Genomic DNA, 16,780 nt, shown 5'->3' with positions numbered 1-16,780 from the left:
CACATTGCGAGCAGGCAGTTCCTAAAATATAAACCTTTGATCAATGGAACAATAAACAGATGCTGGCTGACAAAAATGAGTCTTCAAACATGGATACCAAAATCTTGTGTACTGTACGTATTGTGTATGTTACGTATTATCCCATTATTTTTGCTTTCACACATGTAAGCATATCCTTAAATTGCAAGTTAAACAAGATTAAGTGTCAACAATTTTCATATTTTGCCATTTATTCTCATGCATATACATGAAACATTTTATAGCTTAATATATTTATCTAATATTTGATTATAGCTTTTCATTGGAACAGTAGGAACACCATTTCCTCTGGTTTAACTTTCCACCCTGAGCTTCAGCAGACGGGTCATCAGTCCGTCGTATCAAAATGGCGTCACACGCCACGCACTCTGTAGCTTACAGTGCTGGAAGCAGCAGTCATCATAACAATAATACATTTTACTTAAAAGGCACTTTTCTAAACCCAGTGTCTCCGTACAGAAATAAAATGCACAAATAAATAATTTAATCAGCCCCGCGCTGGCTTATTCCGTTTGAGCTGTGGGACATTTTTACTGTCACCTTGGTGAGATGCGAACTGTTCTAATTTACAGCACGGATCTACGCTCTTAAGCGATGAGGAGAAGGAGAAAAGGGGAGAAGCCGACAGACATGACGCTGGATTTAGGTTTTGTGGGCCTGATACAGGAGGGGTCTGCTCTCCTGATCCTGGAGAGGCCAAGGGTCTGCTGGTTTATGCTGTTGCTCACCACTTAAATGGGCAGTTTTAGGCAACTCCTTGTTAAAGCTGTGTGTCCAGGTGTGTGGGCTGGACTCTTTAGCCAATCAGTGATTCACTCGATCGTTGAAACCCACAAAAAAATTAGGAGAAGCCCTGGGCCTCTGCAGCACTGGATATGACCCCCCACACCTGGACAGTACTGTACAGGCACAGACTGGTGGTGGCGCCATTCTACAAAATGGCTTCTTTTTCTTTTTTTTGCACACAAAAAGCAGCATGTTATTTCTCTAGTAGAATTCTCACCTGGCAACCGACCGTTTTCCAGCAGTCTGGTATTTAGTGCTTTATAGTGACAGCCTGCTGCTCTTCAAATGCATAATTAACTTATATGATTATGTCAAAGTAAATGACAAACATTGGTTGAATCCAGGCTGCTATCTCACAGTTCGTTAACTCCGTTCATTTGAGATATTAAGTTTTTCCATACTGTCATATTTGTGTTTTCACTTCTTTCAATGCTTTCTGACACACCTGTCGCCGATATTGCGTGCATATTCCTGTGCGTTTTCCTTTGCATTGCCTTCAACGTTTATGCCACAGCAGGTAGAAAACATGCAAAAACATCAGAGTTCGTTTTTAATGAAAACTGAGACTTCTGTGATTTTGCAAGCGCTCACTCTGTGGCATGTTCAGTCCCATCCTACCCTGGAAAAGCACACTGGGGCTCCACGGTGGGGATCTAACTGTAACAAACAAAATGTTAGGCCCTAACCAAGGTCTAACTGCAGCAACCATATTTTTGTTCTAATCAGGGTCTAACTGTAACAAACATGTTAGGCCCTAATCAAGGTCTAACTGCAGCAAACACATTAACCCCTAATCAGGGTCTTACAGATGCTTCTGGCTTTTGTTGAATGATGAGCTATTATTAGTTACATGACCAGAGGAAATCTGTGGATGAGATGAATGCACTGAAAAGCACTCATCTCATCCACAGCTGGGCCTCCGGCTCATTCCCGTTAACGGCTCTATGCAGGGTGTGTCTGTTGAACAGCGGGCTGGGGTGGCCACGGGCGTCCCCCTGAGGGCCCGGCGGCCAGTGTGCAGGGGCGGGGCCCTGGTGAGTGGGTCTGGCCCAGCCCAGTTGCCCCTGGGGCCATCCCTGGAGCTGCCTGTTGGGGGCGTGGTAAGCCTGGCTCCCCAGCTGAGTTTGGGCAGGCCAGTTGGAGGCGAAGCCACGGACGCTGGACGGCTGATCACGCGAAGGGGGATTGCTGCCCCACCCCGGCCTGCTAAGAGCCAGTTGGTTGGCATTCCAGAACGGGTGACCCCCTGTGATGCCCCCTGCCAAATTGGGTGATTGGATGTGGCCATCCAACCTGGTGCCTGCTGTGTTGGTGGATCCCCAAACTGGGACCTCCTGCTGGTAATGGACCTTGCTGGCTGGAGGTCTGGATGAAGTCTGAATCGGCTGGTAACAAAGGAGAAGAGTTTAGTTCAGTTCCCTTAATGTTCTGTGGTAATGTGACGTATTTACAGCATTAATGGTTTTGTTATGAAGATGCAGAAACTCTTTTATCTCAGGCAATAATTCATACATCTCCTGCTTGCCAAGAAAGTCAAGCACACCAGTGACGGCCCTGCCCTAACAGGGCGATGCCTGCATCTCAAGCCCTTTGGCCTTGTACTCATCTTTTCGGTTATTGTGACAGGACTAGATATACATGCACACTTGACAGTTAATCATTGTGACTTAAAAACCAGTATATATTCCTATGAACTGGTTGACTCAGGGAGGGAGGTACCATTCTATGGTATGGATAAGTTGGTTTCATCTCTCACAGTTTAACCCTTACCTTCCATCTGTCTGTCTGTACCTGTCTGTGTGTCTGCCTTGTTTCCTGCTTCTCTTCTGAGCACTTTGAGAGGACCCTGCTTGCATGCTGTGGGTGTGGTTGCTCCTGCATTTGCTGCTCCACCATTGGCTGGGAAGCCCTGGCTGCGTTTAGTTCATCAACCTGACTTCGTTCTAATTGTACTGACCCATTGCAGGCTGAGCCATACTTGGCAGGTTCTGTGTTCTCGTAATGTTCCTTCGACTTCGCGGAAATGCTGGAAACTTCTTTTGCCTCTTTCTGTACCCCTTGAGTGTTTGTGGCACCCGGGCCATTGGCAGTTGTGGTAATGGAGATGCTGGAAACTTCTTTCGCCTCTTTCTGTATCTCCTGAGCATCTATGGTGCTTGGGCCATTGGCGGTTCTCAGGTTCTCATTATGTTCCTCCAACGTCACGGAAATGCTGGAAATGTCTTTTGCCGCGTTCTGTACCTCCTGAGTGTCTGTGGATCTTGCACTGTTGGCAGTTCTGAGGTTCTCATTATGTTCCTCTGAGATCACGGAGATGCCAGAAGCTTCCTTTGCCTCTTTCGGAACCTCCTGAGCATCTGTGGTGCTCGGGAAATTGGCAGTTCTGAGATTCTTATGATGCTCCTCCGATGTTGTGGAGGTGCTGGAAAGTTCTTTTGCCTCGTTCTGTACCTCCTGAGTGTCTGTGGATCTTGCACTGTTGGCAGTTCTGAGGTTCTCATTATGTTCCTCTGACGTTGCTGAGATGCTGGAAATTTCTTTTGCCTTGTTCTGTGCCTCCTGAGTGTCTGTGGAACTTGGACTGTTGGCAGTTCTGAGGTTCTCATTATGTTCCTCTGACATTGCTGAGATGCTGGAAATTTCTTTTGCCTCGTTTTGTACCACCTGAGCGTCTGTGGATCTTGCATTGTTGGCAGTTCTGAGGTTCTCATTATGTTCCTCTGACGTCGTGGAGATGCTGGAAACTTCTTTTGCCTCATTCTGTACCCCCTGAGCATCTGTGGCGTTTAGGCCTTTGGCTGTTTTGAGGTTCTCATAATCTGTGGTGGTTCTGAGGTTCTTGTTATGTACCTCTGAGGTCACAGAGATGCTGGGAACTTCTTTAGCCTCTTTCTGTACCCCCTGAGCATCTGTGGTACTCAGCCCGTTGGCAGTTCTGAGGTTCTCATTATGTTCCTCCGATGTTGCTGAGATGCTCGAAATTTCTTTAGCCAGTTTCTGTACCTCTTGAGCATCTGTGGCACTTGGGCCATTGGTGGTTCTGAGGTTCTTGTTATGTTCCTCTGAGGTCACAGAGATGCTGGAAACTTCTTTTGCCTCATTCTGTACCCCCTGAGCATCTGTAGCGTTTGGGCCATTGGCGGTTTTGAGGTTCTTGCAATGTTCCTCCGACATCATGGAGATCCTGGAAACTTCCTTTGCCTCTTTTGGTACCTCCTGAGAGTCTGTGGAGTGGACGAGGGCGTCCTTGAAGCAGATAGGCTGCGAGGTTTCGTCCAGCTCGGCTTGCGTCAGATGGGCCTGTGGTGGCTCGCTGCAGTCCTCGATGACATCGATGGAAGGGTCAGGCTCTGGCCAGGTGGTCAGGTAGTACATCATATTGGCTCGTTCCAGGTCTTGCAGTGCCGGGTGGATTGGAGGCTCTGCTACCTCCCTGAGTTGACGCAGGATTTTCACCGCAGGCCTGGGAAAGCCAGTGGTCCTGGTGCCACTCCTCTCCGAGACATTCTGGACACCGCTGGAGTTGGTGCTGCCCTTGGTACTGGTGCTTAGCAGGGCATACTTGGGGTTCATGTCCTTTCGAGCCGTGGTAGGGGAGGGCGTGGACGGGACTGCCAGCTGAGAGGCCAGCTGAAGCTCAGGCTCCGCCTCCAAGCCAATCTCACTAAGACTCACTCCTTCAGACAGGAGGTAGAGTTCACGGAACTGCCTGTCAAAGGTCTCCACAGCCTCGCCCGTCAGCACTGTGACCAAGTTCCTGTCCAGTCTGGAAGCCATCCAGGTGTAACTGAAAGAGATTTGCAAATGAGACGGCGATAAAGCCTCAATCCTGTCCTCATTTAAGCCACTGTAAACCAGCGATCTCCATCCCTGATCCTGAAAAAGTATCTGCCTTTGCGCACTGGCTCAGGTCCAGCCTAAACTCTTGATTAATTAGATGCTGAATGTTAACTATTATCTCTTGATCAGTAGTTTTATATAACTTTTGAAACCACACCCTATTCTGGCTTTTCAGATCTGCACCTCATCCACAACAATCTACAGGGACTACAGGCCAGATGTGCCAGCTACACATGCAAGCACACAAAAACAGCTCTCCCAAACAAGCAGACGCAAAAGATCTTAATGTTTTTTGTAGCCTACAGCATTTTGTGGTTAAAACAAATTTTTCAGCTTCATGTTGTTGCCATAGTTATTATTGTGTTTTTTTTCTGAATTAAATAAATAGACTTGTTACAACACGTGTTATAGCTCCAACCACTGTAAATTCTGAGAATTTTGGATTACTTAAGAAAGCGTAGAGGAAATGGAAATAATGACGAATTAGAGTATACAGTATGCATGACAATATTGTTCGTAAACTGATGTTTATTAGATTTTGTTAATGAGTAGTGGTTTTGTTAAAGGGGAATTATTTAACCTTGTCTTTTGAGGAGTCAACATTTCTATCTGTTTATGTTGTTCATACTCATGTAAATTACATTACATTACATTACAGGCATTTGGGAATGCCTGTAAATGGGAAGTGTGGTTTTGTGATCTGGTTTCAGTTTATTCCAGAGCTGCTCGTTGCGGTTTGCCTGCATCATGGTGTCACTTTTTACATGGCACACCAGGTGCATTGGGGACTAGTCTGAAATTAGAGCAAACCTGCAGAAATGCCTCTAAATTACTCTAAACCTGATAAATCCCACCGTGAACCAACAAGCGAGTGTACAGCTCAGCTCACAATTCATTTATTTACCCTGATGGCTGGATGTTAGTGATGGGAATACCCTTCTTTACTAGATTGTGATAAAAATGTGAGCCTTGCCCTTAATTTCTTGAGGATGCATCCAATTTAATTTGATTGTTTCATTAATTAAACAGGACACATTCTGTCTGTAGGCCTGGTACTCAGTCTGAGCTACTTTAAAAAAGGTCATTAATTTCCAGCTGTGTAAATGTACTGGTGTGTACATACGCTTATATAGACAGGCAGTATGTAAAATATAAGGTTGTTATCCTAGCAGTAAATGCTGAGAAATAGTAACTGAATAATAATTCCTGTGTTCTGGAATACTGAGGCTGGTGTGTCATGATTTAGGGTGGGACACCGCTGTTATGCCCTGGAGCAAAGATATTTAGCCTCAGTTGCACCTCAAATCCATAGTAACACTTACCGACAACTAAACAGTTTCCTGCTAAACATGATTTCCCTTACATACATGGAACATCCTGCATTTACAATATATTACAGCGTACAGTAGATCATTGCAGATAAATGCTGACTGCACTTCAGGTAGAGTTGTTCAAATCACAGCTTAACTTGTTAATTGTGAGGTGAGTTGGAACCAAGCCCTGCTCTGACGGGCATTCTTTGGAGCTACGAATTTCCCATGCATTGCAGCAGAAGGCTGAAGATATTTTAAAAGGAATTTCTCTCAACAGCTAAAAAAATCACAGATTTTGAGGAGGCCACTGTGGTGTCTCTCTTTACGGAACTTCCACCCACCTGTAAGAACCAGTCACGGCTCTGTCTCCATCCACAAACATGAACTTCTGGCTCAACTGCCCGCACACCTTCCTGTGTGAGTGTGTGTGTAACACCGTCCCTCCAGCAGTGCGCACCCGCAAGTTCTAAAAGAGAGAACACAGCACCCGCAGGTTCTAAAAGAGAGAACACAGCACCCGCAGGTTCTAAAAGAGGGGACACAGCACCTGCAGGTTCTAAAAGAGGGGACACAGCACCCGCAGGTTCTAAAAGAGAACACAGCACCCGCAGGTTCTAAAAGAGGGGACACAGCACCCCCAAGTTCTAAAAGAGGGGACACAGCACCCGCAGGTTCTAAAAGAGGGGACACAGCACCCGCAGGTTCTAAAAGAGGGGACACAGCACCCGCAGGTTCTAAAAGAGGGGACACAGCACCCGCAGGTTCTAAAAGAGGGGACACAGCACCCGCAGGTTCTAAAAGAGGGGACACAGCACCCCCAAGTTCTAAGAGAGGGGAAACACCACCCACATGTTCTAAAAAGAGGGAACACAGCACCTGCAGGTTCTAAAAGAGGGAACACAGCACCCGCAGGTTCTAAAAGAGGGGACACAGCACCCCCAAGTTCTAAGAGAGGGGAAACACCACCCACATGTTCTAAAAAGAGGGAACACAGCACCTGCAGGTTCTAAAAGAGGGAACACAGCACCTGCAGGTTCTAAAAGAGAACACAGCACACGGATGTTTGCACTTTCCCTTTCAGCCCTGTGGCTGCGATCACCATTTCAATGCTGATCGTCATTCTTTAAGTACTGCGTGTCACAAAGACGTCACCTGCTGCTGAAAGGCGGACTGGTTTCCCAGAAACTTGGGTGCTTTCAGTTGGTGATGAGAAACACAATTTTCTTTACAGCTGGGTCACGGATGGGGAATATTGACCTTTGCACACGTGAAATGTGCTCTGAGCATAATCTCTCTGGGGATTATGGCTCAGACTCTCAGGGGGACTGCAGTATGTACAGCTAAACTACTTTTAAAGCTCAGTCTTTGCAGGTCTCACTTCCCCCCCTCGCACCTTAAGTTATGCCAGTTAATTTCTGTTTGAGCACGATTTTACACATTAAAACATTTTTTTTTTTAGGATGTTATGACAGATAGGCGGAGTTTATCTGTAGAGGACCTTCTCGATGTGGAAAAGTCCCAAAGGGGAGTGGTATTGTGCTAACACACCCTGACGAATGACTGGAACACACGTGTACGAGCGCTTCAGGGCATGCCGCTTTGGTCCAAATGTCACCGAGAATCTAAAGGAATTCCTAAGGGCCTGTGCACACCTGTACTCCCACTGACCCCACCACGCCCGGGTGCAAGTGGACGCTGTTAAACCTGCTTTCTGTCTTCTGCCATTGTGGAACTGTCTATGCAGCATTAGATGTTAATTCCAGATATACCTGCAACTGCCTGCAATGTTTGGTGTTGGATTTGCGTGAAGAGTATTAACCTGTCAGTGAAGCTTATAAAATCTTCCTGTGCTTACAGCACCTGCACGCCAGAAACAAGCACCTTCCACAGCTTCACGCTAATGATGCCTTATATAAAGTGTGATGGGGAAAATACTTGTTTACAAATGGCAAGAGATCAAGATTCCAAATGACATTTATTTGTAAATGTCTTCTGTCTCTCCTGACTTCAAATGAAACAGGGCCACTTGACACAAAACTGACAGGAGTGTGGAGGGTGTGAAAGTGACCTGGTTCGCTCCTAAGTGTTTTTTTTTTGTTGTTGAGAAAATAGAAAACCCTGGGAACGTGTTTGATTGACATGCCAGTGTATTAACAGATCCAGCCTAGTAAGGCCCACTGGCTTTGCTTGTTCTTGCATGTCCAATGGAGCAGGTGGTCAGAGGGATTTATACGGCAGGTCCAACCAACACTAACACACACACCTCCACGAATCTTGAGCTTGTATATACACATCTCCAACTAGGGGTGGGTGGTATAAACTGTATGTATGTGCCACAGTATGAATTTGGCTATATCATCTATACCTGTTGAGAGTGGCTTTTGATGGTTATATTAGAGTGCCCACTGGCCCGGGGCTACTATGAGATTGGTTCAAGCCAGTTGATTGATTTGTCACTTGACCAATTGAGCAAGTACCCTAAGTAAGTCTTATCTGGGTTGAATAGTTTCTTTCCCATCCGGGAGGCTGTGCTACAACTTGATCGTGGCAGTGATTGGCAGATTCATATTTAATAAAGGACTACTTTTTTTAAACATTTAGTCTGTATAATCTCCTTTAAAACATGGGTGTAATTATTTTGGCAGCTAGGTCAGTGGAAATGTACCTGGGGCAAGTATAACACTGATGAAAAAATCACTGATGAAAAAATTATTAATGTCTTTCCCTGGAAACGATACTGTTCACACCGATTGCCTCACTGCCTGCTAACCCTTACGGCTGTTACTTCAGGCAACATCACTGATAGGCTAATAAAACGTGGGTGTATGCTTCCCTTTTACATGAACAGAACAATGGTTATTTAATAATAACCTTATAAAATCCAGGGAACAGTTACTAGCCCTGAGTCTTGTATTCCTTTTAAAGCATGTTCTGTTGAAAGTAGGAGAATAATATATACTGTGATCTACATCGTTACCATCCAAAATCCAAAATATATGAATATAAATTTGAGGTCATATCGCCCAGCCCTACCTCCAACTATCTTGCACTAACACACACACTTCCAAAACTCTTACATTCAATGGAAAAGCAGCCATATGCAGTTTTCCATGGCTTATATATCAACATTGTTCTTAGTCTGGCTAGAAATTAGGCAAGATATAGTATGATTTTAGCTGAAATATGCTAACTGTATTCACACACATTCTCACTGGGGCAACTGGCGCTATTAATTTGGGGGAGGTTGGACAAGCATGTGCTCTTCTCTCAACGTCATGATGTTGAGCTGCAGCTTCTTTCCACACTGCAGTCTACAAACTACAAACAAACTTGCACAGACATGAGTGAGAGGAAGACCGCAGGCACCCAATTCACTAGCAGGGGTCACTGAGGAGCAATTATCTGACTGAATCCCTCCTCCCTCCCAGGGATTTCCGCAAAACTGGCCACAGTCTGCGCTGGGACAGGATTTGGATTTGTTTTGAGATCCTGGGACATATCCATGAGCCACAGCGGTACTTTTTAATGAATCAAACTATTGATCAAAGGCACCTGGTGCCCTGCGAGAGACACATTAAATGGAAGTGTATTGCTTCCTCTTAATTAAAAATTTAACGAGGAGAGCTCCCACCCCGGGCAGGAACACCTGCTTTTCTACACCTGCGTCACATGCCGCACCCAGCCCCGCCCCTCTTCTCATAACGTGTTGTCGTTCTCATAAGGTCTGCGCCCGCCGTCCTGACTGCTCAGTTTCGTGTCGCACACCTGGACCCTGTTGCATGAAGCGGGATTACTGGATTAGCTGGATAACTGTGCTGAGCAAAACTCGGAACGCTGCCAAATCGGGAACATGGGCTTCAGTAAAAAGAGCTGTTTGGGGTTTCACTTATCCAGCTAACTCGGTAATCCTGCTTTGCGAAATATCCCCCTGTTCTGCTGTCTCAGCATTGCCTTTGTTTGCACCGCTGAAGACGTGATACACTATATGACCAAAAGTGTCTGGGCACCTCTTGGTCCACGGCTGTTTTTTGTGGTTTGGGCTAGGCCCCTTAGTTCCAGTGAAGGAAAATATTAATGCAATGATATTCTAGACCATTCTGTGCTTCCAACTTTGTGGCAACAGTTTGGGGAAGTTGCCACAGTTATTGTATGTCCCTTTGGATAAAAGCGTCTGCCAAATAAATGCAATGTAATGTAATGGGAAGGCTCTATCCTGTTTTAGCATGATAACCCCCCCAGGCACACAATGAGGTTCATGTAGAAATGGTTTTGTCAAGATCAATGTGGAAGAAATTGACTAGCCTGCACAGAGCCCTGATCTCAACCCCATTCAAAACCTTTGGAATCAATCGGAAAGCCAGCTGCAAGCCAGGTCTAATCGCTCAATCAGTGCCAGACCTCACTAATGCTCTTCCGGCTGAATAGAATTAAATCCCTGCAGCAATGCTCCAACATCTAGTATAAAGTCTTCCCAGCAGAGTGGAGGTAGTTATAGCAGCAAAGGGTGGACCAACTCCATATTAATGCCCATAATTTTGGATGAGATGTTGGATGTAAGGTGTTCACATACATTTGGCCATGTAGTGTATTTATGAGCAGAATTAAAAGTGTATCGAGATTTTCAGCCCCTCCACCCCACTCCCAGCCCTCACAGCCTTGGATCAGATTACAATCTACAGAACAGGAATGTCTGCATGATCCTTGGCATCTCCCTTATCTGCTATCAGCTGGGCTCCTAACATAGCTGTTAAAGATCAGCTAACCAGATCACCTAGCAGTCGGTTAGCTTATCCTGAACATGGAGCAGACAGCTCAGCTACATCCTCCCCCTCATAGGACAATGGAACCTGGGGTACGAGCCGGGGCAGTCCCCGATTTAAAAAAAACAGAATAAAGTGAAAGGGAAAAACCCTATCTTGGTGTGAAACGGTCTGCAAGCGTTTTTTGGCGGCCGGCGGAGGTAAAATGGCATGCCTTTAGGTGTCCCTGGTGCATGGCTGCCTTCTTGCACATGCTCAGAAAGTACGGTATTCCGGTGGCCTCCAGTATGATATACACGGCCACCCTTCGCCTGAAGCTGGCGTCCAGAAGGTCTTGGAAAATGTCCACATCTGTAAACAGATCCATCACCACGGCAATGACCTGTAAATGACAGATTGACGTTAGGTCCATTCCATGCCCTGCTTCACACTGTACCACAGACTCCCACCTTTCGCTGTAGGACTGACGAACTGCCTGTACATGAGGGTCAGTACTGTAAATGCTGTTTTTTGTTCTCACAATCTGTCTCAAATTTGAAGGTACCCAGTGGGCTCGTTTTAATCAGGTTCAGCTGATAGGCAGCCATCAACCTGTATGTAAGCTTTACTATGAAACAGTTTTGTGTGGTTTATATGAGATATAAATAATGTTAAATACACGTTAGCCCACCATTCTTAAGACAAGGACAGAATGCTAATCTCCATTTGCAATGAAATACGAGGAATATTACAGAATACAGTTTAAACCCTGCTTTTCAGGATATAGGTCTGAACAATAATTTATTAACGAGCGCGCTATAATCATAGAACAGCAAGGTGAGATGATTGTAAGCTGTAACGCAGTCATATAACTCATTTCCACAATGGGACCACGCAGACAGATATCTGTGTAATGCAATGTGTTCAGTAGAAGCCGCAGGCTTTTCAGACATTGATCTGCACTGAGGCTCAAGCTCAAGTTTCATTTGGAGGTGTGGGAGGATAAAGAGACACAGGGCAGGAGCCGTGCCTGCTGTGGTTATTTAAAAATAAATAAGTAAATAAATAAATAAATAAATAAATACATTTGTGAGCTCTGACAAAAAATCAGCATTTTCTTTGCCGCTCAGTGTCTACTGGTTTTAAATGCTCCTCATTCTCAGAAAGGATGCGTTAATAGCAGCACATTTTTTGTGTCCCTAGTTTTGTGCTACAGATACAATTTATGTGTTACAAAGGGAGAGTTTTTTTAACACAGACTGTGTTGAAAGTGACACAGAATGTGTTGTCCTTAACTAGACATGGAGGCGGGTTATAAAATGACACATTCATGTGTTGTTTTTAACACACCTGTTTTGAAAGTTCAGCGATGGCTTTGATCTGCAGTCACAATATTGAGGTTCATGTTCGTTCATGTAATAGGACATCATATTTAATGCTTTAATTATTAATTATTTGTCAGCATGTCTTCCCTTCAGATATGAGCAACAGGGGTCAGTGGACCACTTTAATGAGACGCACTGGCGGCCAGCAGCTGTCCATGCCAGTGTCTGCATCCGGTATTTGATAGACTGGTCTTGCAAATTCATACCGGCTGATAAATGTTTAGTACACCATAAAATTGAATTCAGCATAAGTCTTGCGGCAATGTATGTTTGATGCCCTGAATGACTGAAGTGTGTGCCAAGAACAGTTTAAAGTACCTAGGTTTTTAAAATTAAGACTATTTATAATTACATAATTACACCAGAATACATAAATGTAGGGCAATATATTGGGATGATGATTACAATAGTTTTGGCTGCAGTTTTCATTGCAAGCATGACTGACATTTGTATTCAACAAACAAGGCAATTTGGAAACGTTTATGTTTCTCATTGAAACGTTGTTCTATTAATTTTTGATGTTTGCAAACACTTTTTTGTGCCAGTCTTCGTAATCCAGTAATATCGACTCCGTACTATTAATAATATTTCGAATTTTCCATCTCATTCGCCGTACGTATGTCATTACACTGCGATGGACTGGCGAACTGTCCATGGTGTATTCCTGCCTCTCGCCCACTGTATGCTGGGATAGGCTCCAGTACCTTCCCGCTACCCTGGCCAGGAGCACAGCACGGGTTTAAATAATGAATGGATGGATTGTGCATTACAGCCCGAATGTATGACTACGGATATTCACAACGGGTCCATAGGTATGTCTGGCACTGCAAAAACGCAAATAAATGTTACCTAACCTCGCGGACAGTTGATTAAAACTTTAACTTTAAGAACTGGCTTCAAAGAGATTTTTCCACAATTGGTAGAGTGTTTTTTCCCCCAAAGCAGAACGCTTATCATGTTTTGTTCATCCTTTGCCACCAAGCCCAAGCGACAAGGCATGCAAAAAATGAACAAAATATTTTGCAAGAATAAGCCCAACCAACTTAAAAAGGGGGGTCCTGCACATATAGTTGATCAGAAGGAGACTTAGAAGTTCTTGATTTTGTTGATGATAATGTTACATTTAAAGTTAATTGGTTACAAGGGTGCCTATTAAATACAGCCAATTTTGTATTCCATCCCTAATAACATGTTGGGGTTCTTATATATTGATGAGGTGTTATATTATATCACGAAAAAAATGACCAATAAAATTGTCAAAATTCCATCAACATCTTGTCATGGAAAATATGTTTTCTTCATAATTATTCACACCACAAAATTTTGCTATGGAATAATGGTGACATTACTATCAAAGGAAAATCTTTATTTCTAAAAAATTGCATTGATGAATATATTGATTTTGTTTCTGACTTGCTAGATAAAAGGGGTAATATCCTATCCTATGATTTATTTATGAGAATATATAGTTTCCCAATTCCCTTTCGAGATTTCATCACTGTAACTAAGGCAATTCCCTCTGGTGTGCTACAATTAATGTCAAATGTAATTTATATTCATAAATACTTGTTAACTCATGGAGCTTACCCTCGACAAAAAATCTTTTTCATAGAAAGTCATGTAATAATAAGTACATCAGACAAACGCTTCCCACTCTCCGAGGGGAAATGTTCTTTCGAACTCTTATTCCTAATACTGACCTGGAGAATGCAAGGATAGTACCTTACAAATTAGCCATGCCAAATAAATATAAAGAGATACACTTTACGATTCTTCACAACATATATCCATATAATTCTATAACATTAAAATATTGTGATGATTTGTTGATGACACTTGTTCATTCTGTGGACGTCGTGAGGACCCGAATAATAATGGACTCTTCCATTGAATTTAATTTGAAAGACATTGTCTGCTACTCTCATATAATTGTAATAAAAAACTGAGATTATTACCAATTTTATTGTACTTTTATCTGAATACTTTATTCATAATTAGAATTACAAAAGAACATCGCTAAAGTAGGCTATATACAATATTTTTCTTATTTATTTAAAGTATCTCATTTTGACAACGGTAAAAATGTTTTTAGATAATTTTGAAAGATCCTACGGATTCCGTGATAACTTGTGTACTTTTTATGTATTATTTTTTGCATACTCATGATCTAATCCTTTTATTGTTTACTTACATTGCTACCATCTCAGTGTAGGGTTACATATATTTTTTTATTTCATGGATGCAGTGATGTTTGCATTTTTGTTACCTGCAATTTTGAATACAAACATGTTATTTTAAAAGACAGCGAATTAAATCTACAGCCATACCTTCTGTGCCAGTGTGATGGTCTTTCTGACAATTTCTTTTATATGCGTTTTTCCGTCCATTGGTGGTTGAGTGTACACGCTGACTCTGGTCACTCCTCGGTAAGAAACGCGATCTGGCCAACCTATGTCAAATTCGGGGATGGAGCAGTCGGAGCGGTCCGGCCAATATTGCAGGGATCCCGCGACATCTTCGCCGTTTTTCGCTCCCTCTTCCTCTGATTCCGGCTGGTGTGCCACAGCAGCTCCTGTCAGCTGATTCTGCTCAGGCTCTGACAAGAACTGGCGCACGCTGTGATCCTGGATATACTCTTGGAAGGCTTTTCTCCCTCCATGAATGAGGGCTTCTAAAGCCAGCCGTTGGTCTTCGCTGTAGAGGAACTCAGGCTTGGAATCCTCCAAAGGCAAGTTCTCATGGTTGTCATCCAAACACTCGACCTGCGACAGAGCCATTGTTTTTTGTTTTACTAAAATAACTTTGTTCTGTCAAAATTAACGTAGAACCACTCAAAAAGCCAAACCCTGTGGAGTACATTTGAATTCTACTACAGTAATAAAAAATGTTTGATGTGTGAATACAGGCTACTAAATAATTAAATTCCTCTTAATAAATTCAGAGAAGTGAAAATCCCCCACGTGACGACGTTTTGGAGCGGTCTGCCATGCTCTGTGAAGTTAATAATTCATCATTTGCGCCTCCAAGCGTCCCAGTCCTCTGACATGACAACCTGCGCGTCCAACATTTCCGGTTACACTGAAATGGGCAGGTAGGGCAGGACACACCTGTATCACGTGACACGGGAGAGTACATCCCGTCACTGGCTCTGTCGGCGGGGAAATCCTGCCCCAGCTGATGAATTTTAACAGCCAAGTAGGTATTAATCCGTTAACGTGCGCAATGGCTCATCGTGTGTAAATGTGAATACATTCCGTAAGATTAAGGCTTGTAGTGTGTAATCAAAACAAAAGGTTATAATGATGTCAGTGCCATAGCCTAAATGGTTTTTAATAGCCGAATTTATCTAGGCAGTGCAAGGCTTTGCGCCTACCAGCTTCGGACGTTCGCTCCTACCACCTCTTTAAGCATCTTCAGTTAAGATACACAATCATTACCGTTTTAGTTTCAGTTTTTACAACAGTATCTTTAAAGGGAATGGTCCCCTATCCGAAACACATGCCCATAGTATTTTTTTAAATCTAACCACCCATTTCCAGCGTGTAAATCAGGTCCGGAATAAAACTTAAAGACAATCTAATGATGTACGCACAATGTTATAAATACAAAGCAATTTTCACATTAAGGGAAAAAAAAAAAGATTCCAAAGGTTGCGTAAGGCGCGTGTGGTGTGGATCCAAACTTAACACGTCGACCCAGGTAACGAAGTATGTTGTCACAACAACGTTACAGTAAAGTTAAGGTTCAGATCATGAGATACAGTGTTTTGACAACGTCGGGATCGTGTTTCTGAACTTGCACGATCATGACGGTTGATCTGTTGACGACGAAAAGCATGCTGGCAGATACTTCATATGTAAACACAGGGAAATAAAGCGTCATATCTCACTAATGTGTGATTTAGAGTAGCTCACCAGGTCATAATTTGTAATCACACCCCTGTTCACTCAGAAGGGATATAAATACCCAGGAGGAGATTTATGGGGAAATTTAGACTGACCATGGAGCACGTGCAACTGCCAGTGAAAGACCTCAGGACAGTTGCTCACTTATTGAGCATTGAAAAGCATATCTCTTCTGAAAATCGCTTCTTTCAGTGCTCCTGTGCTCCTCCAAATGAAAGCAGTTTGTTTCCATGTGTTGCTATATCTTCTTTGACTTAGACCTTGTTATGCCCTTCTCTGAAGAACAATGCTGACACAGATACAGCTGTGTGCATTTCCTCTTTTTAACTGCCATGGCCAATGTGTTTGTTCAGTTCCTCTTTTCATTTTATTTGTTTTCTAATTGTAATTTTTTTGTATTATTGTTATTGTATTACTATTTGCTGTTATATTGGCATTTAATTCCCTTAAACTGAAAAATGCAATGCTAATTTGAAAAGACAGGATTAGATGAGGGATAAATTGCCTAGTGTTGCACCTTCACATTACAGTCAGTGCACTTTGCACCAATTTCGTCATCTGCTGCTTAGCTGGTCTGATTTGGCCGTTTGCATAAATCACACCATGATCACCTGCCCTAAACCAGCACAGTGAGACTTGTAGACTGCTCCCACTCAAATTAGCTCAAATAGTTTGGCCCCAGGAAAGCTGTACATGTTAAAGTTTGTGGAGATCATTTTGACAAGATTAACGTAAAAAATATGCAATTGAAGATGGAAGTTTTAAACCGTACC

At 43.4% G+C, this 16,780-nt stretch overlaps 1 protein-coding gene across 2 annotated transcripts; it reads right to left on the bottom strand.

The window, feature by feature from the left end:
- Nucleotides 1-992: 992 nt before the first annotated feature.
- LOC118215943 (protein FAM83G-like) lies at nucleotides 993-15,356 on the bottom strand. 2 transcript variants are annotated; one of them, XM_035396915.1, is made up of 6 exons: nucleotides 14,430-15,356; nucleotides 10,953-11,120; nucleotides 6,320-6,444; nucleotides 3,330-4,612; nucleotides 2,596-3,119; nucleotides 993-2,210 (listed from the first exon to the last, which is right to left on the bottom strand). In XM_035396915.1, the coding sequence occupies exons 1-6, from the start codon at nucleotides 14,877-14,879 to the stop codon at nucleotides 1,722-1,724; spliced, it is 3,039 nt and encodes a 1,012-aa protein (XP_035252806.1). In that variant the 5' UTR covers nucleotides 14,880-15,356; the 3' UTR covers nucleotides 993-1,721. The 2 variants fall into 2 exon arrangements, with proteins under 2 accessions (XP_035252806.1, XP_035252805.1); XM_035396914.1 differs by having other exon boundaries at nucleotides 2,596-4,612.
- Between the last annotated feature and the right edge of the window lie 1,424 nt (nucleotides 15,357-16,780).

This window comes from Anguilla anguilla, chromosome 17 (genome assembly GCF_013347855.1).
Source record: "Anguilla anguilla isolate fAngAng1 chromosome 17, fAngAng1.pri, whole genome shotgun sequence".
Lineage (NCBI taxonomy): Eukaryota > Metazoa > Chordata > Actinopteri > Anguilliformes > Anguillidae > Anguilla > Anguilla anguilla.
This window is presented reverse-complemented; position numbering and strand designations above follow the sequence as displayed.